The sequence below is a fragment of the Pongo abelii genome, chromosome 12 (genome assembly GCF_028885655.2).
Source record: "Pongo abelii isolate AG06213 chromosome 12, NHGRI_mPonAbe1-v2.0_pri, whole genome shotgun sequence".
NCBI classification, from domain to species: Eukaryota; Metazoa; Chordata; class Mammalia; order Primates; family Hominidae; genus Pongo; species Pongo abelii.
The window spans coordinates 57,904,018-57,930,168 of NC_071997.2; the positions used below are offsets into that span (position 1 = coordinate 57,904,018).

Sequence of the window (26,151 nt, forward strand, 5' to 3'; positions counted from 1 at the left end):
ATAGATAAAAGAAAATATAGCATATCCATATAATGGAATATATTTTCGTTATGCTACAACACAGATGAACCTTGAAGACATTATGCTAAGTGAAATAAGCCAGACACAAAAGGACACATATTATATGGTTCTACTTGTATGAGGTACCTAGAACAAACAATCGAATTCATAGAAATAGAAAGTAGGATAGTGATTACCAGGGGCTGGGGAAAGTGGAGAATGGTGAGCTAGTGTTCAATGGGCACAGAGGGTTTTGTTTGCTTACTTGTTTGTTTTCGGTACGGAAAGGTGAGAAAGTTCTGGAGATGGATAGTGGTGATGATTGCACAACAATGCGAATGTTCTGAGTGCCACTGAACTTAAACATGGTTAAAATGGTAAATTTCATGTTATGTATGCTTTACCACAATTAAAAATATGTATATGCAGTATCTTTTAAAGTCTTTATATTTACTTTTATATTTATTTTTCTTTAATTGAAGGAGATGGAAGACATTTCTACTAAAATTATAGATACATTTATTATTTGACCAAGATGTATCCTACAGATATGCCTGCTCACATATGGAATGTCATTATGTTCAAAGTGATTCATTGCAACATTGTAATACTAAAATACTGGAAATAAGTATGTAACTAGAAGAAACTGGTTAATAAATTATGTGTATCCATGAAATAGAGTACTAAGCAGCTGAAAAACAAATGAGGAAGATCTCTAATTTATTGATTTAGAAAGATTTTCAGGATAGATTAAGTGAAGAGAATTTATGCCAAGTGTATCTAGCATGCTACATTTGGCATAAGAAATGGGAGGAGTAAGACTATATATTCATATGAGCTTATATTTGCACAAAACACTGAAAAGATAAACAAGAAGACACTAATAACAAGCGTTACCTGTAGCAGGCAAGGCGGATGGAGTCGATGGGAACCAGGGTTGAAGGGAGGTTTCTCTGTGTATATTCTAAAATAGTGTTCTGATTTTTGAACCATGTAAATGTATTATCTATTCAAAATAATAATTATAAATATTTAGAAGGTGAAATAGGGAAAAGGGGGGAGTAATAAAGGGGATACTCAATGCATCCCTTCCATTGCTTACTGCTGCTCACATCAACTTTATGAATTTTTCAGTTTGTTTTAAATCTGAGATTAACTGAAATAAATATAACATTACAATAGTTATATTTCCGGCTCTTTACATGGATTAACTTAATCCTTCTAACAACATAATGAGATAGGTACCATCATTAACATTCTCACTTTAACAAATAAGAAAACAGAGGCACAGAGAGGGTAAATAACTAACTCTAGATTTCACACAGCTAGTAAATTGCAGTTAGAATTTGAACCCAGGCGGGTGCGGTGGCTCATGTCTGTAATTCCAGCACTTTGGGAGGCCGAAGCGGTTGGATCGCTTGAGCCCAGGGGTTCGAGACCAGTCTGGGCAACACTGTGAAACCCCGTCTTTACAAAAAAAAAAAAAAAAAAAAACAAAAAAACGAAAATTGAAAGGGCATGGTGGTGCGCGCCTGCAGACCCAGCTACTAGGGAGGCTGAGAGGTGGGAGAATCGCCTGAGCCTGAGAAGTCAAGGCTGCAATGAGCCATGATTGTGCGTGCTACCGCACTCCAGTCTAGGCAACAGAGCGAGACCTTGTCTTAAAAAAAGAAAAAAAAGAATTTGAACCTATGTCTAAAATTTTAAAATGCCATTATGTAAATTTGTATTTTACATTCCCATCATAAGCGCATGAAAATGCCTGTATCCCCATATGACAAGTAACACTGAGTAGCAGCAAAATTTAATTTTCTCCCCCAGGCTAATGGAGGAGATATTGTTTATCGCTATTGTTTTAATCAGCAGTTTAACACTTGGCAAATGAGTCCTCCAGACCTTCTGCGCTTTCTCCCCTCCACCGAAAGAGGGCGCTCGCCACGACACGCCGATTTCTTATGGTCCTAATAGGCTTCCCAGGCACAGTGCGCGTGCGCTTATCCTGTCCCAGGTGTCCAGCTTTGTGCCTGATTGATGTAATCCCGGCTGCGGTCGGCGCGCAGTTTTCAGTCAGGGCGGGACTGCGGGAAAAGAGGGTTCACTGGACCCAGAACGCCTCTGGGCCTCCGGGCCGAAGGGTTCTGGGCGGTCCTGGAAGGGTCTGGCGGCGAGTCGGGCAGCCCACGAGGGCGGGGAGGGCGGGGCCGGCCCCGCAGGGTCTTGGGCGTCGGTCGTCGGTGGGGCCGGAGCTGGGCGCGGAGCCCCTGACAGTGCAGGTACGGAGGAGCGACCCTGCCAACCGTCTGCTCCGCTGGCCCCCTACGTGTTCGTGAGGTTGCCGGCGGTGGGCTGGGGACCGAGCCCGGTGTGCGGGGCGGGGACTGGCAGGGATGGGCTGGAGCAGGGGTGGGCGCTTGCCGGGGTCTGGGGGCTCCGCCTGAGCGTTTGCCCCGAGGCCGGTCTGACCCACCTCAGCTCTTCAGCCCAGCAGTGTTCTCTTGGGATCAGAGTGACTGCGCCTTAGAGTTCCTCCAGAACTGCAAGGGTCTCCGCTCCGTTCCTGCGAGCGTCTGAGGCGCCCCTGAATCCATACTGAGCTACAGGTTTCCTGTGGGCACATGGTTGAGAAATTCGTGTCAAACGGGGAGAAAAATCGTAAAGGACTCACAGCATGGGAGTCTGGATATGGCTTGTGTGTGTGATCCTACTCCTGGGGTCCGCCTTAGCTGGCAAGATGATCCTTGAGGTCATCTTGCGCATCCCTTGTCTTTAGACAGAACCACAGCTAAATCACACAGATAAGGATCTCTGCTGTTTTAGAGGCAGGGATTTGAAAACTTACCCTCATTTATTGCAGTGAGGAGAGCAGCAAACCCATGTTGACCACTGGCTACTCAGGTATACTTAAGGTACTGAGAGGCGAAGAGCTAGGAGGTAGAGATTGACATCCTTTACTTAATGTACTGCCAAAGCCTAAGCTATGAGATGTTAAAAGAGATAATGATAACTTTATTTTTAAAAAGGCATTTTGTTTTCAAAAGCTGTTGGAAAATTCGTGGTTAAACTTTACTACAGAATATTGCAGAACCTTTAATATGCTAATAATATTTACCATGAATCTCCAACTGGGGTTATGGTATGTAGAATTTCGAAAATTTGACTAGGATATACTGTTATTCTTGGGTGATGCCTCTGGCTAACATGTGGAACCGTTTGGGAATTGCAGTTCCAGAATTAGAAATTCAGGATTTAGAAGGGGCAGTATGGGTCAGTGCGTTTTGAGTTTTAATGGCGTGCACATGTAATGAGGTCTCGTTACAGTACAGATTCTGATTGGTTCTGCATTTCTAACAAGTTCCCAGGTGATGCTAATGCTGCTGGCCCATGGAACACAATCTGAGTAGCAAAAGTGTAGATCACTGGATTGAAAGTTAGAGACCATGTTTTCCAGAACAGATGTGCTGCCTTGAGAGAGTCACTTTATCTGTCCAGGCTTATAAGATAGGAGTCTGGACTACAAGATCTCAAATATTTCTTTCAGATTTAAAATGCTGTGAGTCTAGTCGAGTTATCCCTGTAGTGTTGAATTCTATCTAAAATATTCTTGCCAATTTGGCAAATTTTGCAGCTTGGCTTGAACATTTAAAATAATGGGGAATTATCTACATATAGGGCATCCCATTTTATTCTTGGAATAGCTCAAGAAGGAAGTTCTTCATGTTGCTGAAATACATCTCTGCAACTTCCATACTGTTGGTCCTAGATTATCTCTTAACAATCAAACAGAAAAGAAGTGTTACCCGTCTTCCTAAAAAGTTGACTCCAAGTATTAGATGACAGCTGTGCCTACTATGATTTTTCTAAGCGGAATTATATTTAATTCTTCCATTATGTTTAAGAAATCCCTTTCTTAAATTTGTCTTTGTTCTGTGTGGAGTGTAGTGGGGCTTTGGCTGGACTTTGAAGGATGGGTGTGGCTTGCAAGACTAGAAAAGTATCTTAAGCAGCTGACAGTGGTGCAGAGATGGGACTGCATCTGTTGAATCCAGGATTGATTATAGTAAGAAATGAGATTATCAGTGAAAGATGTCGGGCAGATGGGTGTAGGGACAAAGCAGTATTTTAGCAGATGTATGTGCTTTACTGTGATGTATAAAGTGGTTGGAACTAGGGAAGGAGGGGGAGACAGGGAGCTGGATAGGCTTCACATAGCAATATTAGAGAATTTAGGTTGATAATAATAATGCCTTATATTTATGTATGACACTTTACAGAACTTTTCACAGGCATGATCTCATTTGATCTAATATTCCTACGAGGTAGGCAGAGCAGCTGTTACGCTGTTTTGTAGATGATGCACCAAAGAGGGTAAATGATTTGCCTTAATTTTCAAAGCTATTACATGGCAGACTGAAGTAGTGATAGTGATAATGGAGAAGAAAGGAAAGATGCAGGAGGCAGTACTAAGGACGAATTGATAAGTGGGGCCTGACTGACCATTGAGGGTACAAAGGAGAAGAAATTGTTAGGGAGGAGTCAAAGGAGTTGGGTGAATCATAATACCATTGACAACTGCCACTCTAGGTTTTACTCTGCCAGCTCGATCATTGCTAGCAGCTGCTTGGAGTTATATGTTGAGAGGGATTATAGATGATTCCCAGGTTGCTTGGCCTGTCTACAGCTACTAGGTGATACTGGGGGCACTTGGGCTATCCGTCCCATACCAAGGAAAATAGGAACTCGGTCCTCAGTGTCCCCTGAAGAGGTAAGAGCTGGAATATTGCCAGATTCATATCTATATTAAGGTCCTTGCCATCATGGAGACTGACTTTGGCTTTGTATCATTTTCCTTTTGAGATTCAGGCTGATGTTAGTTGAATGTGGTCAAGGGACAGGTTAGCTATTTAGTCTGGCCTCCCCAAGGGCTTCACTACAGCAGAGCATGGGCCGTTGCTGCCCCAGATCCTTCCTAATGCTGTTTCCCAGGAGATTTGCACTTCACCTAGAGCTGTCTCTGTGGTTCTTTTACCCTGGAAGTATATGAGATTGAGATATAGTGTCACTACCAAATTCCATAGGACCTAGGGCTGTTCCTGCACTTTTAGTTTCTTAGGCTTCTATCTGGAGTGGAAAGAGCCATGTTTACTGAGGGTTGGGGGAGAGATGTGTGTGTGCATGCATATGTGCATATGAGTGGTGATTTCCCCAATGGTGGTGGTCTTCAAGAGTGGAGCTACTCTCAGGGAAAGCTGTCAGAGCCAGTTTATATCCTGAGTGTGATGTTGGTACAGGCATCTATTCAACATTGAATACCTTCTCTGTGCAAAGCCCTACGTCGAGTGCTTAGATACTGAGATGGATACAATCCTCTGTCCTGGAGGAATTCATAGTAGAGTAAGAGATGATATTTTAAATAGAATGTGGTATTGAAATGGAGATATGTCTCAAGTGCTCTGTGAGCGCAGAGGAGAGAATCATTAGCTCCACATGGAGAAGCCAGGAGAGTCTTTAGGAAAGAGGTGAGAATTGTGCTGAGCCTTGAAGGATGAGGAGGAAGAATTGTCCTGGTGACATTTGTAACATTTGCAGATGCATAAAGGGAAAGGCAGATAGATCCAAGTGGCTGGAATAAAAGAGAACTTTGGTGATTGATGCGACCAGATTCATAATGAAGCCACGTTGTTTTATTTTGTTTTGTTGTTTAGAGATGGGGTATCACTATGCTGCCTAGGCTGGAGTGCAGTGGCTATTCACAGGAAAGATCATCACGCACTACAGCCTTGAACTCCTGGCCTCAAGTGATCCCCCTCAGCCTCCTGAGTATAGGTGGGTCTGCAGCCTGCTGTGCCAGTTTGAGGCCAGTTTTTTGTTTTGTTTTGTTTTGTTTTTGAGACAGAGTCTTGCTCTGTCAACCAGGCTGGAGTGTGGTGGTACGATTTTGGCTCATTGCAACCTCCTGAGTAGTTGGGACTATAGCTACTACAGCTGGGACTACTTAGCCTCCTGAGTAACTGGGACTATAGGCATGCACCACTACGCCCAGCTAATTTTTGTATTTTTAGTAGAGACAGGGTTTCACCATGTTGGCCAGGCTGGTCTCAAACTCCTGGCCTCAAGTGATCTGCCCGCCTTGGGCGGACAGAGTGCTGGGATTACAGGTGTAGCCACCGTGCTTGGTCAAGGCCAGGTTGTTGATGGCCTGTGGTGCAGTGCTAAAAAGATTTCATTTTGTGGGCAGAGAAGCCACTGGAGACTTTTAGGCAGGAAGATGACATGATTGTATTTTGGGAAGCTAAATGTGGAAATAGACTGAAGGGGGAGAACCTCGTTCAGGGACATCGGGAGACTCTTGTAATATCATAGACATGGTTTAGGGCTGAGCTAAGGATTAGGTCAGTGGGGATAGAGAGGACAGGGTGAATCTGAGAGAGATCGGAGAAACAGAATTAACCAGACATAATGACTAAATTGGTTGTTGAGAACAAGAGAGGGAGTTGTTGCGGATGACTCAGTTTTCTATTTTGAGTGGATGATGGTGCCAATAGCAAAGAGAGAATATAGAAGAGGAATTTTTTTTTTTTTTTTTTTTTTTGGTGGGGGAGATACCAAGTGTGTTTTGGGTCATATTGAACTTGAGGGCTCTGTGGCAGTTAGCAGACAGTGAGATATGAGTCTGAAGTTCAGAAGAGATTCTGTCTAGGGGCAGTAAGTATGAGTGGTAGTTGAAGTTGTGGGAATAGATGAGGTCTCCCAGCCACGCTTATAGAAGGCTGAAAATAATGACAAAGGAGATGGGAAGGATTGACATGCAAGGGTAGGAGAGAATGTTGCCCAGGAAGCTAGGAAAGGAGAAAATTCCAGGAAAAGGATTGACAATCTCAGTTGCTACAGGGAGGTCAAGTTAGGATGAGCTTGGGAAATGCACCTTGAGGTTGTGTAAAACATTGGTGTCACCAGGGCTCTTCTAAAGTGTGAGCAGCTTCAGTGGAGTGGTAGGGTTGGAGCCAGATAGCAATGGATCGAGAAATAGATGGGAAGTGAAGATAGAGAATGTGTACTCACTTTGAGTAGTTCAGCAGAGAAAGGAAGAATACAGAATGGTGGCAGCTTGTGGAGAAGGTAGCAGGGACTTGTTTTTCCTAGAATGGAAGAGTCTTGTTTATGGGTTTTCTGATGCCATGTAAGATCTGATGCCATGTAAGATCCAGTAGAGAGGGTGCAATGAAGACACAAGAGAAAAGATGATTGCTAAATCAGGTCCTTAGAGGAGAGGGGAAGAGGTGGGCCCTGAAAAGAAGGGGATACCATTTTCTTTAAAGAGGAGTGTTGGAAGAAAGGAAGGAATTTAGGAAGAAAGAGATAATGACATATGCATGCAGATATATCTAAATTTGCAAAGAAATTCTTACCTAATAGGGCCAGTTTTCTTTTTCAGCAAGGTTATCTGCTGAGAGGTGGGGGTGCTGGTGTTGGCTTGGGTGGGAGTAAGGACTTGAAAATGGTAAAGGAAGCTTGAAACAACTGTTAAGAGGAAAGAGGAAGACAGTGGAATTGAAATAAGCTCCAAGAGTGTTGAGTACCCTCTGAACTGAAATCCTACACTATAAGCCTCCCCTTCATCTTTCTCATAATAATAATGGCTGACATTTATTGAGTGCTTTATACGAGGCACTGTTCTAAGTGCTTTTCAGGCATTCTCATGTGATTTTTACAACAATCCTGTTAGAAAGTTATTGTTATTATCCCTTTCTTCCAGAAGAGGAAATTGAGGCATAGAGGATTAGTAGCACTTGTATTTGATGAATCTCTTACCTCTGCAGAAATGGATTCCTTTTCCTGAGGCATCAGAGAAGACAGAAATTTAATCCCAACTCCCAGTTTCTGGACCTTGAGAGCCTAGAGTCTAGGGTTGCTAAGGAGGGAATCTTACCATGCAAGTTTGTGGGCATGATGGTGGCATGGAGGGGGCAGGACAGTGGGATCAGTGTTGCTGTCAGCTTTTGACAACTACATAGGGAAACTCGGATATTCTTGAGTGATTTTTCCAGCATCCTGACTAGAAAGACAAGTGACCGATAGGGATTTGTCAGGTATTGTGGGCTGAGATTGTGTCATCTGAGAGGTGAATAAGAAGAGAGACCTTGTCCCTGTTCCTATCACCTAGAAAAGGAGAATTTTTTCTTGGCAGAGAGACTAGGCAGATCTAAAACCTTATATAAAAACATAATGATTATTAACTCACCTTATGTGTTTTCTCAGTTTGTGTGACAGATACAATTTGTAGTTAAGCTGTATACCTGACTTGAGTGAAAGGAGAGAGTGATGGGATGGCGTGGATGGAAGAGAAACAGACTTACCTTTTCCTGCTGCAGCCACTGAAGCATCATCTCTGTGTCCTTCCTTTTGAGGTTGCCATGGATACGCCTTTGCATGGTGGTTTGAGGAGATTGATTTCCATTATGATCAGATGATGACGTGGGTTTAAAAAGAGAAAGGATGGAATGCTCTGCTTTTGGGGAGTGGCCGGCGAGCTGCCCAAAAGGCAGAGCCCAGTACAGCCGATGGGGCTGTGGCTTTGTTGGCTGCTTTGGCTTTTGCTGAAGTTGTGAAATGGTGCATCTCTCTCTTTAGAGCGCAGGCTCAGGGTTCCCTGTCTACAGGGTCCTAGTGCCAGGAACTTGCTGGTTGATTCAGGGGGAGGAATCAGCAGGAACTTCGAACAGCCTAAGTAGGACTTCTGATACCACTGAGAGGATTGAGGTTCTTGAGTGCAGGGCTGAGTGCCTCTTGCCTTCTTGCAGAGGTTCCTATATTGAAGATAAGTGAAGCAGATAGCATAGCTTTTCTTCTTGACTCTTAGAGGTCTGGGCCCTTGGAGGTGGGCCGGGAAGTCACTGGATATTTCTGGGGAAAGGGGACATTTTGAGATAGAGTAGAGCTGCATTCAGAGTGGGAGTGGGTTTGTAGACATTTTTTAGGGTAATGAGGAGCTGGAGAAGGGAAGGAAGTCCGTTGAGTGTGTAGGCCTTATCTATGAAATCCGCAAGGCAGATACTGAGTAGGACCTAGGAACAAAAAGCTCTGTGCACATTGTCTTCTGGGGTCCTGTGAATATCTGGAATCCAGCTTTCCAAGCTTCCAGTCTCCCAGCCTCCATTTACCACTCAGTAAGCAGACCTTTTCCTTTCTGACTCCTGAAGGACTTGGGTCCACGTTTATCTCTTCCTTACTAGTGCTTTCAGAGATGTATAGTTTTGCCTTGCTGTCAGACTGCCTGGGTTTCAGACAAGCTCCTCTAGGAGTGGGAAAGCAGGGAAAGCAGACAGTTGGGTTAGCCCAGGATCAAGGTTTGATAAGGTGAGACAAGAGGAGATCAAGGTATCAAAGGATGCTGGGGTGCCAGTAAAAACAAGGTAGAAATGGTTCAGACAGGGGAGAAATGGTAGAGATGGAAAAGAGGCTTTTCCTCCTCACTTTCTCCTTTTTCATTCTCCAAAATCTTATTTTCCTATAATTTCCTGAAATTTCACTAAGAATATTGGCAGCTTATTTATCAGACACAGAGATTTTTCCCCTCCTCTCTTCTCATTTTTCTAGATATTTTAGTGGTATTTAGTATTATTGGAGAGGAAAATGGATTAGAAATCCAAGAGGTGTCTGTCTCCTCCCTGGCTGGGGTAACATCAACCCAGGATTGTCCTATGGGATATGGGCCTGGGCCCAATAATGCTGTGGAAGGAGCACCTACCTGTAGAGATATTCAGATGTGCCCCTCTGCCATTTTTTGGCTATGAGACTTGGGCAAGTCATTTGACTTCTGAGACATAGTTCTATCATCTGTGGAATGGAGAGAATGGAATTTGTTTTGGCTACATCACAGGTTCATTTTTGAAGGAGATAGTGAAGTACATGTATTCGTGTATACAATTAAGTCTTCCCCAGAGAAGGCCCTAAGAACAGGACGCATTTTCTCTCTCCTAACATGTTGTTTCTCCTCCCATCTTTTTCAATTCTGTTAATGTTTCAATTATTACATTTCTCATGCTTGAAAACTCCTGAGTTTATTTATTCATTTACTTATTCATGCATTCATTGACCCATCCATTTATCCTTACAGCATTTGAGTTCCTACTGTGCGCAAGTCATCATGGATATTCCCTTAAAATAATGAATGAAGATGATATCTACCATTTGTTGAGCACACAGACATTGTGCTAAACGCTTTACTTAAATCTTATTTAATCTTCAAAATGTCCCTGTGAGGTAACATTATTTCTTCCTTTTTGCAGTTGAGGTAACCGGGACTCAGGAAGCTAAATATCTTGCTCAGAGGAGAACCAAAGGTGTATTCAGGTCTGTCTCCAGAGCCCATGTAGGCCTGCTGCCTCTTTCCTCATGTTTGATCTATTACAAGGCCTTCTCAGGGCTTTTTTGGTACTGTCTCTGAATTGGCCTCTTTCTTCTCCTCCTGATCCTGGTTCAAACCTTCCTTACCCTGTGTCAAATATTGCAGCAGCCTCCTTGCTGTTATTCCTGTCTTTGCCAGGTTGCTCCTGCCTGCACTCCATCCTGCAGGTGTCATCAGTTTGATCTCCCTAAAATAGTTTTCACTATGCAGTCTCCTGCTCAGGAACAAGACTGCCTTCCTGTTATTATTGGATCAAGTCCATCTATGTCTGCCTGATGTTAAACTCCTTGCCTACCCACAGTTACCTCCCAGTACGTTGCAATGTTAAGATGTTTGTTTATTCAGTAAATATTTGCCCATGAGCTACTTACTGGCTATTGGATCATAAAGAGGAAAAGGTGTGGGCTATGCTTCAAAAGGCTTATAGTTTGATAGAATAACCATCTAAAATTCGTTACTTCAGCTAAGCTAGTGTTCTTTACTATTCGCTAGTCAAGCAAAGTTATTTCTGCCTCTGTTCATACTGTGTTCACAATTTACAGGGCTTTGTAGGCCTTTCCACATATTTTTTAAAATCCCCATAATTCAAGGCATGCTTAGGTACCCCTTTTCTTTCTAGTTCACCTCTCTCCTGTCTATAATTTCTTATAATATTTATTGTGTAGATGTATATACCATTTAGTGTCATGTCAGGTAATTCTTTGCACTTCTATAATTTCTGTACTTTTTACAAGGTACTTTTTTTGAGTCTCAGTCTGTCGCCCTGGCTGGAGTGCAGTGGTGCGACCTTGGCTCACTGCAACCTTCACCTCCCAGCTTCAAGCGATTCTCATGCCTAAAGTCTCTCAAGTAGCTGGGATTATAGGCATGCGCCACCACACCCAGCTCATTTTTGTATTTTTAGTAGAGATGGAGTTTCACCATGTCAGCTGGGCTGGTCTTGAACTCCTGGTCTCAAGTGAGCCACCGGCCTCAGCCTCCCAAAGTGTTGGGATTACAGGCATGAGCCACCACACCTGGCCTACAAGGTAGCTGTATATGCTTTAGCTTTTTTGAACCTCATGATACTGATGTAGATATGGCAGATATTGTTTCCATTTCATAGGAAAATAAACAGATTCCAAGAAGTTAGGGGACTATTGATACCTATGTGGTTAGTGAGTTGTGAGGCTATTTTTAGATCTGAGCTCTTTTGAATTTTTGAAGGCAGTGTGGCCTACAGGAAGAGCAGGGCCTTGGAAGCCTAGATATGTCTGTGGTAATGGTGAGGGGTAGTAGAAAGCACAGAGGGCTCTGGGTCAGGTTGTTTCCAGTTTTGGCTCTACTCCTCACAGTCTGTGTATCTTCAGGGAAGTTGCTCAGTTCTCAAAGACTCAGTTGCCTTGTCAGCATCATCCCTGGCCAACCTCTCAATGGGGTTATTGTAATGTCTATATATGATGACATTGTTCTTAGCTAACTTTTATTTAGCACTTATTAAATACCAGGCGGTGTCCTGGATGCTTTGTGTGGATTATCTCAGCTAATCCTCACGATACCTCTCTGAGATATGTTCTTTGTTACTTCCCTATGACAGATGAGGAAATTGAGGCATAGAGATGTTAAGTAACTAGACCAAGTTTATGTATCTACCAAGTGGTAAAGCCAGGAAAGTAGCCAGAGTCTAGAACCAGTACTCAACCATGGTTCTATAAAATGTCTTTTTTTAAGGTGTCTATAGACTGTAAAGTGCCCCGAACATGTGAGGTCCAGGCTGCAAAGATGTGCCTGGCCCTGCCCACCCGTGTAACGGTGAATAGGGAAAAGAGGGGGCGACATGGAGATTTTGCAGGGAGGAGAGAGATGGTTTCCTAGGGGGTCTGGCCAGGACTGAAGATATGGAATTGTGTTTTGGGGCCATATTTCTGAATGTTGGCTATCATTCTACTGTTGGGCTACCTGGCCTATCTTAAGAGGGTAGAGTGGGGTAAAGTCACTGTTCTGCCAGTGAAGTAAGCCCAGTGCAGAAAAGACAGGCGTCCCTAGGCCCAAGGGAACTAGATCCATACCATACTCAGTGGAGCCATAGGTCAGACCCCAGGCCAACCTTGTTGGCTGTGTAGGGGCAGGAACCCTGGTCTTTTGGTTCCTAGCCCATGATAGATGGGCCAGTGAATGAAAGCAGTATGGTTACATAGTCCCTTGGAGACCTCTCATTAGAATGCATAATCTTCTTAAATTAAAGAATTCTAATTATAAAAGTAATACATGGTTATTGAAGAATTTTTGTGAAATACAGAAGCGTAGAAAATAAACCATGTCATTGGGTCTGAGATGCTAGGAGGCAAGGCCAAGAGTACAAGGGGCAGATGACTGAGGTGGACTGGGCCTTGTGCTACAAGAAGAAAGAAGGGCTCTCTGCTTTTGACTACTGCCTTTAGTAATCCAGTTGAGTCTGATACTCTTGGGTTTTACAACCTGGCCCCTTATAACAACCATAAAGGTGAAGGGTGACTATGGCAACCTTTGCCAGCCTTGTGGGAGGGGGCTAGGGTACTTGGCTTGCTTTGCTATGTGTGTGAAGTTGCCTCCATTACTGCCCTTCCCTTGCTGCCTATTGGGCAGGGCCTGCCTCCTCTGGCTCAGTGTGAGATTGAAAGCTAGGCCCTAATCACATGAATTTGGACCCTGAGTCCAGAGTTTAGAGAGAGGGGGGAGAAAGAAGAGCACCAGAAAGGTAGACGAGAGACCGTTATTTTGGCTGTGTTGGAGGCCCTAGGCAGCTGATCACTTTGAAGTGTCACTTGATGCTTATGGGCCTGCTGAGGCCTTACATCCTGGGGGAGAGGGGAACAGTGATGATGAGTGGGTACAGACTAGGAGGACCTGTCAAGACTGCTTCCAGCCCTAGGACAGTGTACTCGAGAGTTGAGTGCTGAGGGTCTGTGGCGTAGGCCCAGCCCTTAGTTCCTGGCCCAGGTGAAGCAGGGGGGCACTAGGACCCAGAGGCTAGCACGGTTCCTGACAAGTCTAGAGCAGCACTAGCGCAGAGTGAGACTCATCAGCTGGCAAGCAGGATTCTGTGTCTCTGGGTTCAGGAATCCTCAGGCAGCAGAGGGGACTTGCTCCTTAGCCCCCATCACTGCCCCCACCCCTACCCGTGTAGGCCACCGAGTGAGGCCCATGGACTGGGGAGGGCTGTGCCTGACGACTCCTGTGTCCCTCTATGAGGGCCCAGCGCCCTGACCCTTCTGCATAGGTTTCTACCTTTTCTCTCTGTCTTTGGCCAGCTGGGGGAGGGGGTAGAGGCCGGGTGAGCAACATGGCACAGAGCAAGAGGCACGTGTACAGCCGGGTAAGTGGCCCTAATCTGGGATGGCCCTGGAGGGCTGCTGGGGAAGGCCTGGCTGCCTGTGGACATCATTGCTGTGGGGGCTGGGGAGATAGGCTGGAGCTCAGCTGGGGGCACTCAGACTGTGTTTTCTAAGGAGCCCTCGAAGCCCTGGTGGTGTAAGGCTGGACAGGCTTCCCTTTACAGAGTTGATCCCTAAATGGGGACTAGCAAGGCCTGACCTCTGACTCTAATTGGCCCTCATACCAGGGGCTCCTGAGGGGGTCCAGACTGTCCTGGGGACTCAGAATGGGGATGATGGGTCAGAGAGGTCTTACAGTGAAGCCTTTCTTAAGAGCTGCTTTGTTATTTGTTACTTGCTTTCTTTCTCTTCTGAGATTGAATCTGTAGCTACTGTTGTGGCCCCCTGGTTCTGAGAGGCTTATTGGGGTTGGAAAGTGGGGGAGTCTCTGACTGTGGGTTCAGCCTTTTATATCACTGGCAATTCCTTTTATTGTCAGGTCCATGAGAGCCATCCTGCTGTTCCAGGTGTGATTTGGGGTCCTGGAGCCTCTGGGAACTACATCCTCACCTTCCTGGATGAGCTGTTTGGGGAAGGGAATTAGGCAATGATAGGCTGGGAGGTGTCCTGGCTCTTCCCTGGCTCTCCCAGGGCTCCCTTCTGAAGCTATTATAAATGAGAGTATCAGAAGGGTCTCCCATAGAGTCTTTAGGATGATGGTATCACTTCATCATGCCCCATTCATCTGTTTGCTGCAAGGCCCCTGGTTCATGGAGTTGCTATTGCTAAAAATGACTTGTGTGATTTTCTTCTAAACCATGGGCATATTTGGGACCTAATTTTCTATTGTGTTCAGTCATCATGGGTGTGCCAGAAGCTGAGAGCTGCCCAAGGACAGTGTCTTAGTCTGTTGTTTTGCCTTGCCCATCTGTGGAGTGATAAACCATTCATTTGGACCACTAAGCAGAGTCTTGGGGACAGAGTGAGGGGTAGATCCACCCAATTTACTTGGCCTGTGTTTTCCTTTTTATAGCAACATAGCATGGAGAAGAATCTCCAGAGCTTGGGGATAGAGAGTTGACCAAACAAGACTCAGGCCGGGTAGAAGGGGAGTTGAATAGTTGAATGGGCTGTGGCAAAGCATCTGGGGTTTCATGGTGGGTTTGTGGATGGGGGTGGGAGGAGTCAGATCAGGAAAGAGAGGTGGTGACTTAAGGGTCTGGAAGGAGGCACAATTGTGTGCCTCTGAAAGGGTGAGGCCTAAGAAAACCATTTGAAACACAGAGGAGACAAGTGACAGTGGAAGGGGAAACAGGATTCTGTAGAATCAGGAATCAGAATCTGTAGATTCTACAGGATTTCTGTAGAATCCACTGAATTGCCTGTCTTCCCAGCTCAGACTCCTGAGTCAGGGCATTGGGTTGTGGGGAGCCTGGTCTAAACTGAGTTATTTGTTTGAGCTTAATTCCCCTCCTGAGAAGAGAATTAAGGAGGCAGTGCTCCTGAGAAAGCAGCCATGTGGTGACATTCACAGACTGGTCAATGAATTCTGATTTGTTATAAAAAATATAAACTTAAAAATTCTAGCAGATTACAGAGGAATTTGGAGAAATCTTAGAATATCACTGACATTTTTTCAAAGGGGAATTTGGGGGTCCACCCAATTCTGTAAATGGGGTTTAAGAAAATGACTCTGGTTGTTTTTCAGTCCAGCATCTTGGCTTGAGGCATTTCTTATACGTAAGAATGCCACCTTTGATCTGAGGCCTCTAACTGTCTATGTTTACCTGTGTCTTTCAGACGCCCAGCAGCAGCAGGATGAGTGCGGAGGCAAGCACCCGGCCTCTGCGGGTGGGCTCCCGTGTAGAGGTGATTGGAAAAGGCCACCGAGGCACTGTGGCCTATGTTGGAGCCACACTCTTTGCCACTGGCAAATGGGTAGGCGTGATTCTGGATGAAGCAAAGGGCAAAAATGATGGAACTGTTCAAGGCAGGAAGTACTTCACTTGTGATGAAGGGCATGGCATCTTTGTGCGCCAGTCCCAGGTATTCACGCCCTTCTTTTGTGTGTGTGCATGTGTGCACATGTCTGTCGCATGTGCAGCTGATGTGTTGGTACTCCCTTTTCCTGAGCATGGGCATAAGCCTCTGGTTGGGAGAGTGGAAGGTAGTGGGGGAGGGAAGATTGGAGATGCATCCTTAGGGAAGCTGCCCTGTACTCTTGGTTTGCTTGGAGCCTGGGGAGGGGCCCATATTACAGCCATCCTTGATCTGGCTATATTGAATCTATTGATCTGGCTATGTTGAATCTGGCCTCAGATCCAGGTATTTGAAGATGGAGCAGATACTACTTCCCCAGAGACACCTGATTCTTCTGCTTCAAAAGTCCTCAAAAGAGGTAACAACCACCCACTTAAAGTTGCCTCCTCATAGCCAGGAGGAGTCCCCAGGACTTCTCCTCATAACATGGGGCCACAGTAGATCCTAAGATTTTTTTCCATCACCACCATATTCCCTTATTATATCTCCCCCTACCTCTGTATACAAGTACACACTTTGTTTCTGTTTGCTTTCTACAGAGGGAACTGATACAACTGCAAAGACTAGCAAACTGGTGAGTGGTTTGGGGGTGGGAATGGGGAGTAATAAAGGGAGGGGAAGGAGAAAGAGGGGGGATACCCAATGCTAGGCAGGTAGAAGTAGTAGGTGAGTCTGAGTTGCCTTCTAGTCTCTCCAACTTCCCGAAGAAGGAGGCTTTCTGGGGATTAATTGCTGTGTTAGAGTTACAGTAAAGGTGGTAGAAGGGAAAAACTCATAGGCTCCAGAAGTTCAGGGTCAAATGAGATTGCGCTGAGAGTGATAGGAAGGACAGATCTGACCCTAGTAGTGTAGCCAACTTCCTACCTTTTGGTACCCAAAGATGCCAACATCTAAAGGGTCTGAGGGTAAGGTTAAGGTAGAAGATAGAGGAAAAAGCAATCTCCTATTCACAAGTGAATGGCAAGGAGCCGGGCCCTCTGACTCCTGTTTTAAGCTGGATGCAGAGGGTGCTTCCTAGTTCTTCTCTGCTACTCTGTGCAGGATGTGTGTGAGGTGGGGCTGCAGACTCTGCAGCTTCTCTGGGCCAGGGTGTGAACATCCTGGAATCTGATCTTTGAGGGACTACTCATCTCACCCTGACTCCCCCCTACCCCCGCCTAACCTGTGTAAGCCCGAGTTGGTCTTAACACCTATGCCCAGGACATCTGTTCTCTAACTCTGCCCTTTCCTACTCCTCATGCAGCGGGGACTGAAGCCTAAGAAGGTGGTGTGTTTACTATTTGTGCCTGGGTGGATGGGGGCCATGAGCCCCTTCCCCAGCTGTCCTGCATGTCCCTGGGCTGCTGCATGCATGTGTGTGTGACCTTGGGCTGGGATGGCCAGAGGAAATGGTGGCCTTGGCTTTCAGAGTTCCTTGAAGGGTGCAAGAACATCAGGCTCAGTGTCCACACCTAGGTAGCACTCATTAGGGATGATTCTCTCTGCCCCAGGACTCCAAGTCAAAGATTCCCCAGTCAAAAACTATAAGCATTTGACTGTAAATAGCAGCAGTGTGAAATAGATCATTTACTGGGTTACAGTGTGTTCTCACTTAGCCTGAGCTTGGACGACTGTGGAAGGATAAACTGGGGGAATGGGTCTTAGGAAGGTACCAAGTGAGGGAGTTTTGCAAGGAGATGGGAGGTCAGGGAACAGAGCATAGGAAGAACAGTCCCCAGTTGGAAAACCTAAGAGCCTTCATGTTCCTGCCTGTGGATGGGCACTGCCATAAATATCCCCACACCCCACAACTCTGCCCCATCAGTCTGTCCCTGCCTCCTTCCTCTGGTGGTGTGCCTGAGGCCTACCTCCTACCCCTTGCAGCCTTTCATCAACCATCATTGGAGTGGGGCTCAATCATGTCACCTCCCCTCCCCTCCCCACCACAGACTGTTTAAACTCTTAGATCACTGCCATGACCACTTCCTCAAACCAGCCCCTGCCTTGGGCCTCTGCCCAAGCTGTTTTTGACCTGCATGTGCCTGTCTGGCCTGTATGTACTGTGCTGTATGTACAATTCTGTGATTTCCTTGTCGTCAGCCTATCTCAGGCCATTCTGACATTGCATGGAGAGCTGCTGGATTGGGGCTGTGGGAGGGGAGAGGAAAACATCTCCTTTTCCAGGAGGAAACCAGCTCCTGGTTGGTGATGGGTCCTTTGGAGTCTTGCCATGATAGAGACCACATGCCGGTACTTGCTTTGGTAGGGAATGGGGATATAAGGAAAATAATGCTGTGAAGGATCCTGGGCCTGGGCCTATTTCAGAGTCATAGAAACTTGGCGTTGTCCTTTGATTATTGTCTCCTGGTTGGGGCTTCCATTTCACCTCAGGCCTTGAATAGAGAAGAGCATGAAACTATGGTCTGATATTTATGGAGTTCTGGCCCCAGCCTGGTCTGACCCTGGGCTGGGGCCTGAGCAATGCCCAAATCCAGGGGCTTTGGCAGCTGCCTGGGGAAATGTGAGAAAGCCCAGCCTAGGCCACCCATGCTGCCCTTCTGCACTCACGTTGGAAAGTGTCAATCAGACAGTTGAGTGCCCCCACCCCGGGGCACCCCAGTCTTCCTCTCCAGTAGTTATTTTTCAAAGCAGAGGGCCCCTGCTCTCACCCATGTGGATCAGGGAGCTGGTTCCAGAGCAAAAGAATATGCTTTGAAGGGGAAGGGAGAAGAAAACTCAGATGTCTCTGCAAAGTGCTTAGTTCTTTTTGGAAACCCTTTAGAGACAGGCTTTAACCTGTCTACAACCAGGGGATGGTTGGAGAGGAGCCCAACAGTCATTAGAGCTGCTGCTACCCAGATGCGTGTTCCCCAGGGTTTCTTAGTCACTGTGTGTGCTCCTCAGAGCGGAGGCCTGTTGCTGGAGGGGCACTCTAGATGTGTGTGCCAGATGAGAGACTGTAAGGGTGTTGCCAGGTTGTATAAGAGACAGAAGTGGAGTTAATGGGGCTGTGGGTGGGTGGGGGGGGCGGGGCAGAATGTGAGTGTGATGAGAGAGACTGCTGGAGCAGAGAGGCCCTACGTCCGTCCCCAGTGATGCCCTGGCCCCATAGAATGCCATTTCTGGGATAGCCCCTGGCCCAGTTTTTTGGAGCACGCTCTTGGGGGTGGGCAAGGGAGGGAAGAGAGGAGCCAAAACCTGTTCTTTGGAGAAAGAAGCAGGACAAGCTCTGCGCATGACTGTCATGAGCGGGAGGAGCCAGCAAAGCCCTAGATGGTTGCTAGGTGACTGAGGAGCAGTGGCTCCACCCCCATGGAGCAGAGGAGGGTGGGTGCATGACGTCAGGTGGAGCTGGTGCTGCGGCCACTGAGGCTGCCATCAGCCTAAGCTGGTGAACTGGGCCAGGCACCGCTCCGGTGCCTGCCGGAGCCTGGCGATCCAGCTGCACGTCTGCGGGGCCTCTATGTCAGAGCGGCGGCCGTTTGCAGGCTGGGAAGCTGCCGCACCGGGAAGCTGAGACTGCGTTGTTGGGATTTGATGCACTAATCTCCTGTCTCCGCCGCCTTTCCCTCTGTTCGGTCTCTTGCCCTCCCTCCCTTCGTCTGTCCTTCCTCCGTGTGTTTGTCTATCCTCCTCTGTCCCTCCTCTTTCCTCTCCTTGCTTTCTTTGGTTTTCTGCAATGATGAGACAGGCACCGACAGCCCGAAAGGTACTCTTGCTTGCTCTCGTCCTGCTGCTGGGTTGCCAGGGCAATGGTGGCAGCAGGCTGCTGGGGTGGGGGTGGGGGCTGATTGACTTCATCTGTCTACCTGGTCGGGGAGGCGGATGAGGACGAAGGTGGGTTAGGGAGAGGTGTGTGTCACCACTATGCCCCACACCCGGGGCATTTGCTTACTGCCTTGCCTGCTTTCGGCTCTGCCTGTGTTCCAGGCCTTACACCCAGTGGCCTCACAGGCTTGGGCTTCAGGCAGCCTCTACTGCATACCGGATCTGGGAGGGTTTCCTGTGGTAGAACCTAGGGAAGCAGGCCCAGGTATCTCAGTGCCTCTAGCAGGCCTGCCTGCCTCACCCAACCTTTGCTAGAATACCTCTTGGTTGTTCTCCCAGTATCCCCCAATCCCCAGGGTTTGTATCAGGGCACTTTACCAGGGTGGGATGGGGACCCTAGAATAGTTTTTAACTCACAGCTATGGAAGCTTAGCCCAGGGTAGGAGGGGTGGGAATTGGTTTTCTTGGCCTCAGTGTATCCTGGAAATAGGGCCCAAGCCAAATCTTGTCTTGGCTAGAGCAGTGAGATACTGGGTAGCAAGAACACTATTTGGAAATTGGAGTTAATTGTCCACTTACCATTTTGCAGTAACCTGAAGGGGCTGTAGTTTCTCTGTGCTGCTGCCCACCCCCACCTCCTTTCCTACAGCTGGGTGGGGTTACTTTGCTGAGCTCTGGGCTTCTGCTAATGCAATATTCATGGTCCTGACACCTGAGCTCTCTTCCCTAGTGATCCGGACTGCTGCAGGATCTGGTTCTGGGGAAGGGGGTTGGGGGTAGGGAGGACAGCAGCATTGTTCTGCCCTAGGGACCTGATCTCCCATTTCTGGGCTTAGATTACTCTTGTCACATGGGGTTTCTAGGGAGTTCTGTATAGAGTCTAGCACTTGAAGGAAGAGGCTGACCTGGGAAAGTCCTTGGGAGTGGTGGCTGGGCGGGGCCTCTGGCTCTGGACTGGAGTGGGAGAGATCGTTCGCAGGAGGACTGGTCTCTTGGGACCTTCTCACTAGCTGCTTCCTTGTTATATGGCTCAGCCTAGAGATGGACTTCTGGGATTTCTGGGGTGTCTGAAGGGGTGAGGCCTGCAAGGATTGGACAAAAGTGGGAGCAGGAACCAAGGGGAATAGGAATTCTGGGTTCCTGAAGTAGGAATACAGTGATTCACTGAAGGGAGAAGGGGATGGGATGGTGGGGAGAGTGGCTAACTGTAGCCCCATTCTTGTTACTTCTTCTGCTCTCATTGCTGTCCCTTTTGCTCTCTGTCTTTCTGCCATTGTCCTTTCTTTCCTGACTACTTCTCTTCTGGCTCCTGTTGCCTGTCCAGACCACAACTCGGCGACCCAAGGTGAGAAAACAGGCCCCTGTGTGAGCCACTGCTGAGTGTACACACACGTTTCAGGCGTGTGGATGTATGAGGGCACATGTATGAGCAAGTGAAAGTTGGTCATAGTGTATCCTGGGTTCTCTTCAGAGGAAAGGGGGCGGTTTGCAGTGCTGGCAGGCACCTCCTGGGGAAAATGGCTTTTGGCTTTTAGGAGGTTGTCTAAGCCAGTAGCTTGAATGCAAAAGAGAAATGAATGGGGTTGTGGTGGTTAATCAAAGCAGGCTTTCTTGAACAAGGGAATTTTGACCAGTTTTGATGGGAGGGATTGGAAGAAAGATGAACTTGGCCATGTAAAATGTCAGGGGATAAGGAGGTGAGTGCGTCTGTGACAGGCCTTGGGTGGGGATGTCTGAGGATTGCACATGGTCTCTGAGTGTCAGCCCACTGAGAGACCTTGGGGCTCAGCACTTTGAGCACATTGGCAGGCCTGTCTGCTCCAGGGCTTGAACTTCAGGTCAGCTCCTCTGCCCACCGTCTCCCCTGTCCCACAGGGGCATGTATAGTGTTGCCAGATCGGGGGAGATGACAGAAGCGTTGTTTCAAGGGGGAGTCTAGGGGTACAACTTTCACCTTGGCCCTTTTACCTGCAGGGTCCCCTGAAATAGACTGAGAGAGGGAGATTCAGCTTGACTCCCAAACAGGGCTTAGCAGGGGTAGAGAGCCTGGCACCCCCACTTTTGGCCCAGCCTTCTCTGGAAATTACATTGTACTTTTTCCGTCTAGGGGTGGAGGGCATAGACCTGGAGCAAGGATGGGACTGAGAGTATTATGAAGTTGCTAGAATGATCACAAGTGGGTCATAGACGGGGGTTCTAGGGAATAACGGATTCTGCTCTTAAGGGTAGTGCCAGAGCTAGGAGGAATGTGGAGTCAGTGCCAAGCGAGGAGCCTTATAATCTTATGTCTTTCTCTTATCTTTTCCTCCCTCTCTCCTCTCCCTCCATCCTCCCCCTGTCCTTTGTCACTATCTCTCTCTGCCTCTCTGTATCGTTTTCCTTGTCCCCTTCATTCTTCTTTTCTCACTGTGCTTTGATACTCTCTGCTTTTTCCCTTTTCTGTCTCCTTCCCTTGCCATATTCTTATATTCTGTTTCTGTTCCTCTTACTACCCCTATCCTCTGCTCTCTTTCTGGTCTGCCTCTACCCTCTCTGAATAGCCCACCCGCCCAGCCAGTACTGGGGTGGCTGGGGCCAGTAGCTCCCTGGGCCCCTCTGGCTCAGCGTCAGCAGGTGAGCTGAGCAGCAGTGAGCCCAGCACCCCGGCTCAGACTCCGCTGGCAGCACCCATCATCCCCACGCCGGTCCTCACCTCTCCTGGAGCAGTCCCCCCGCTTCCTTCCCCATCCAAGGTAAGGCCTGGGGTAGGGGTAGAGGAGAATCAAGACACCCAGAGGCTTGTGGCTACCCGCTGTGTCTTGAAAATTTCCTGGGGTTGGCAGAGACCTAGAACTTGGATCAGAAAGGGTGAGGACGTAGCCTGTGGATATCTTGCTACTGACTGAGCCACCCTTTCCTTTCTTGCCGTTATGCCATACTTTCCCCATATATACTGTGCTACGGTTTCCTCTCAGATGTTCTTATGCCACTGACTGTTGGCCACCCTGGGGCTGGGTGATGTTTGCACACTTTCTTGTGTTTTTTGCGCCAGCTCAGGGTTGGTGGAGAGGAGGGGTGGGCTGTGCACAGACCGTGAGACCTCTCCTTCGCAGGAGGAGGAGGGACTAAGGGCTCAGGTGCGGGACCTGGAGGAGAAACTAGAGACCCTGAGACTGAAACGGGCAGAAGACAAAGCAAAGCTAAAAGAGCTGGAGAAACACAAAATCCAGCTGGAGCAGGTGCAGGAATGGAAGAGCAAAATGCAGGAGCAGCAGGCCGACCTGCAGCGGCGCCTCAAGGAGGCGAGAAAGGTTTGACTCTGGATGAAGGGGGTGGCTGGGGCGGCCTGAGACCTAAGGAAGCATGCTGGAAACTAGACTGGAGCTGGAGCCTGGAACATACTGTGAGAAAGGCCTGGGGCATCTCTGTGCTTGTACCCCCTCCCACCTCCACCTTTTCCTCAGGAAGCCAAGGAGGCGCTGGAGGCAAAGGAACGCTATATGGAGGAGATGGCTGATACTGCTGATGCCATTGAGATGGCCACTTTGGACAAGGAGATGGCTGAAGAGCGGGCTGAGTCCCTGCAGCAGGAGTTGGAGGCACTGAAGGAGCGGGTGGACGAGCTCACTACTGACTTAGAGATCCTCAAGGCTGAGATTGAAGAGAAGGGTAAGGGGCCCACAGCTGCTGGGGGCCAAACGGTCGGGTGAGAACCATGCCTGAAAGTGTTAATGATCTTCTCCAGGCTCAGATGGCGCTGCATCCAGTTATCAGCTCAAGCAGCTTGAGGAGCAGAATGCCCGCCTGAAGGATGCCCTGGTGAGGTAGGGTCTTCATTGCTTGCCTCTGATGCTTACTCTTGTGTCTCCATATGTGCTAGAGCACCCATTGCCAGAGACTCTGACACGTGCTTTCCTCCTTCTGTCTTCCTCACATCCCTGCAGGATGCGGGATCTTTCTTCCTCAGAGAAGCAGGAGCATGTGAAGCTCCAGAAGCTCATGGAAAAGAAGAACCAAGAGCTGGAAGTTGTGAGGCAACAGCGGGAGCGTCTGCAGGAGGAGCTCAGCCAGGCAGAGAGCACCATTGATGAGCTCAAGGAGCAGGTCTGGGGAGCCCAGCCCCTCACCCAGAATCCCCCACCTGACTCTCCTATCAGTTGATGCCTCCTCTTTCTAGGTACCTTCCAGCAGCCCTCCTCCCTATCCTCCCCGTAACACAGGTGGATGCTGCTCTGGGTGCTGAGGAGATGGTGGAGATGCTGACAGATCGGAACCTGAATCTGGAAGAGAAAGTGCGCGAGTTGAGGGAAACTGTGGGAGACTTGGTAAGAGAAGAGCAGACCCCTGACATCTGACTTGGAAGGGACCTGCTGAGAAAAAGATTGACATGTGACCCTTGGCCTTTGAGCAGGGTGTGCGGTGAGGGACCCAGCCTGGGCTTGCTACCCTGACCCTGCCTTTTTTTTTTTCTCTGAGATGGAATCTCGCTCTGTTGCCAGGCTGGAGCGCAGTGGCGCAATAATCTTGGCTCACTGCAACCTCCGCCTCCCAGGTTCAAGCGATTCTCCTGCCTCAGCCTCCCGAGTAGCTGGTACTACAGGCATGCGCCACCATACCCAGCTAATTTTTGTATTTTTAATAGAGATGGGGTTTCACCATGTTGGCCAGCATGATCTCGATCTCAACCTCATAATCTGCCTGCTTTGATCTCCCAAAGTGCTGGGATTACAGGTGTGAACCACTGCCCCTGGCCGACCCTGCCTTTCTTTAGCCCCAACTATGGTGTGGTGTCCTAGGAAGCGATGAATGAGATGAACGATGAGCTGCAGGAGAATGCACGTGAGACAGAACTGGAGCTGCGGGAGCAGCTGGACATGGCTGGCGCGCGGGTTCGTGAGGCCCAGAAGCGTGTGGAGGCAGCCCAGGAGACGGTTGCAGACTACCAGCAGACCATCAAGAAGTACCGCCAGCTGACCGCCCATCTACAGGTACATGCCCACTGTTTGCTCTTTGCCCACCATCACCCCAGGGCTTCCTTATGACCCAGCTGTGCTTCACCGTCTCTCCTCCTAGGATGTGAATCGGGAACTGACAAACCAGCAGGAAGCATCTGTGGAGAGGCAACAGCAGCCACCTCCAGAGACCTTTGACTTCAAAATCAAGTTTGCTGAGACTAAGGCCCATGCCAAGGTCAGGAAAGTGTGTGGGTCTGAGGGAGCCCTGCCTGGGTTGAACTGGTATGGGGTTTTGGGCTTCAGATTCCTGGGGGAAGGGGTGCTTTGTGTGGTGGTTTGGAAGACTGGCCTGGGCTTGCCCTAGAAGCGAGGGATCTACTGGAGCAAGGCATGGGAATTTTGGGGCTCTTTCAGCTCTGGCTAAGAGTCCTCCTCCCTGTTCACCTCACAGGCAATTGAGATGGAATTGAGGCAGATGGAGGTGGCCCAGGCCAACCGACACATGTCCCTGCTGACAGCCTTCATGCCTGACAGCTTCCTTCGGCCAGGCGGGGACCATGACTGCGTTCTAGTGCTGCTGCTCATGCCTCGTCTCATTTGCAAGGTATGGCCAATCAATCACATGTTCCACAGAAATCTAGTGAACTTGCCATGAATCAGGCATTGAAGATGCTGAGTGAAGACAACAGAGTCTCTGACCACAAAGAGTTTATGGTGTAGTGGAGAAACACAGCAAAGTCACCAATTAATATATATTACAAATGGTGTGTTTTCAAGGAGAGATAGGTTCTGTGAGAGAGCACAATTGGAGATTTGATTTAGAGGTGAGCAGGGTGTGACTGAGGGAATAACATTGTCTGAGGGCCAGGAGGTGCCTAGGGGTTAACCTTGGGGATGATGGGCAGGATAGCACTCTAGGTGGAGAGATAGCAGGAGTGGCAGCTTTAAGTCAGGAAAGACCTTGATTCCACCGGTCCCACTACCCTTTCATTTTCACATCCTGACTCCTCACAACCTCCAGTAATCACATCACTACCCTTTCCCCATGCAAGATTCCTCACCCAGGTAAGAGCTATTTTTGCTTTCTCTCCCATGTGTGTCCATGCTCCCCACATAGTTAAGCTCTGAGTACTATATTCCTGAGTCTGTGTTCTCCATCCTCTGCTCTGAGGCCCAGGTTCCTGGCGCTTTTTCCCACAGGCAGAGCTGATCCGGAAGCAGGCCCAGGAGAAGTTTGAACTAAGTGAGAACTGTTCAGAGCGGCCTGGGCTGCGAGGAGCTGCTGGGGAGCAACTCAGCTTTGCTGCTGGACTGGTGTACTCGCTGAGCCTGCTGCAGGCCACGCTACACCGCTATGAGCAGTAAGTGACTCCTGACTCCCTCACCCCAGGGTCGGGGGTCCAGGATTGGCCGGAACTGAGATTGCCTGGCAGACTCTAGCCTCACAGTGCCCTTCTCTGGTCTCTAGTGCCCTCTGTCAGTGCAGTGTGGATGTGTATAAGAAAGTGGGCAGCCTCTACCCTGAGATGAGTGCCCATGAGCGCTCCTTGGATTTCCTCATTGAACTGCTGCACAAGGATCAGCTGGATGAGACTGTCAATGTGGAGCCTCTCACCAAGGCCATCAAGTACTATCAGGTGTGGGGCGAGAATTTGGGCTTGGGGCAGGAGGCAGGGAAGCTTTCACTTGATGG

General features: G+C 48.2%; 1 protein-coding gene and 1 long non-coding RNA gene across 14 annotated transcripts in view; one reads left to right on the forward strand and one right to left on the reverse strand.

Annotated features, from left to right (window-relative positions):
- The first annotated feature begins 2,128 nt into the window (after positions 1–2,128).
- Positions 2,129–26,151, forward strand: part of DCTN1 (dynactin subunit 1) — a 30,500-nt gene continuing 6,477 nt past the window's right edge. For 2 of the 12 annotated variants that reach the window (XM_054546652.2, XM_054546653.2), the window contains exons 1-16: positions 2,129–2,273; positions 15,538–15,783; positions 16,057–16,135; positions 16,317–16,351; positions 20,849–20,869; positions 22,065–22,256; positions 22,617–22,814; positions 22,968–23,172; positions 23,249–23,327; positions 23,448–23,607; positions 23,724–23,828; positions 24,300–24,491; positions 24,577–24,693; positions 24,910–25,062; positions 25,659–25,819; positions 25,927–26,095. In XM_054546652.2, the coding sequence (XP_054402627.1) occupies positions 15,556–15,783; positions 16,057–16,135; positions 16,317–16,351; positions 20,849–20,869; positions 22,065–22,256; positions 22,617–22,814; positions 22,968–23,172; positions 23,249–23,327; positions 23,448–23,607; positions 23,724–23,828; positions 24,300–24,491; positions 24,577–24,693; positions 24,910–25,062; positions 25,659–25,819; positions 25,927–26,095 (2,094 nt within the window). In that variant the 5' untranslated portion in view covers positions 2,129–2,273; positions 15,538–15,555. 12 annotated transcript variants of the gene reach the window in all.
- LOC129057670 (uncharacterized) lies at positions 2,513–8,618 on the reverse strand. Of its 2 annotated transcripts, XR_008522354.1 has the most exons (4): positions 8,355–8,618; positions 7,407–7,518; positions 2,840–2,924; positions 2,513–2,605 (listed from the first exon to the last, which is right to left on the reverse strand). It is a non-coding gene; the product is annotated as an uncharacterized LOC129057670 (long non-coding RNA). The 2 variants fall into 2 exon arrangements; XR_008522353.1 differs by lacking the exon at positions 7,407–7,518.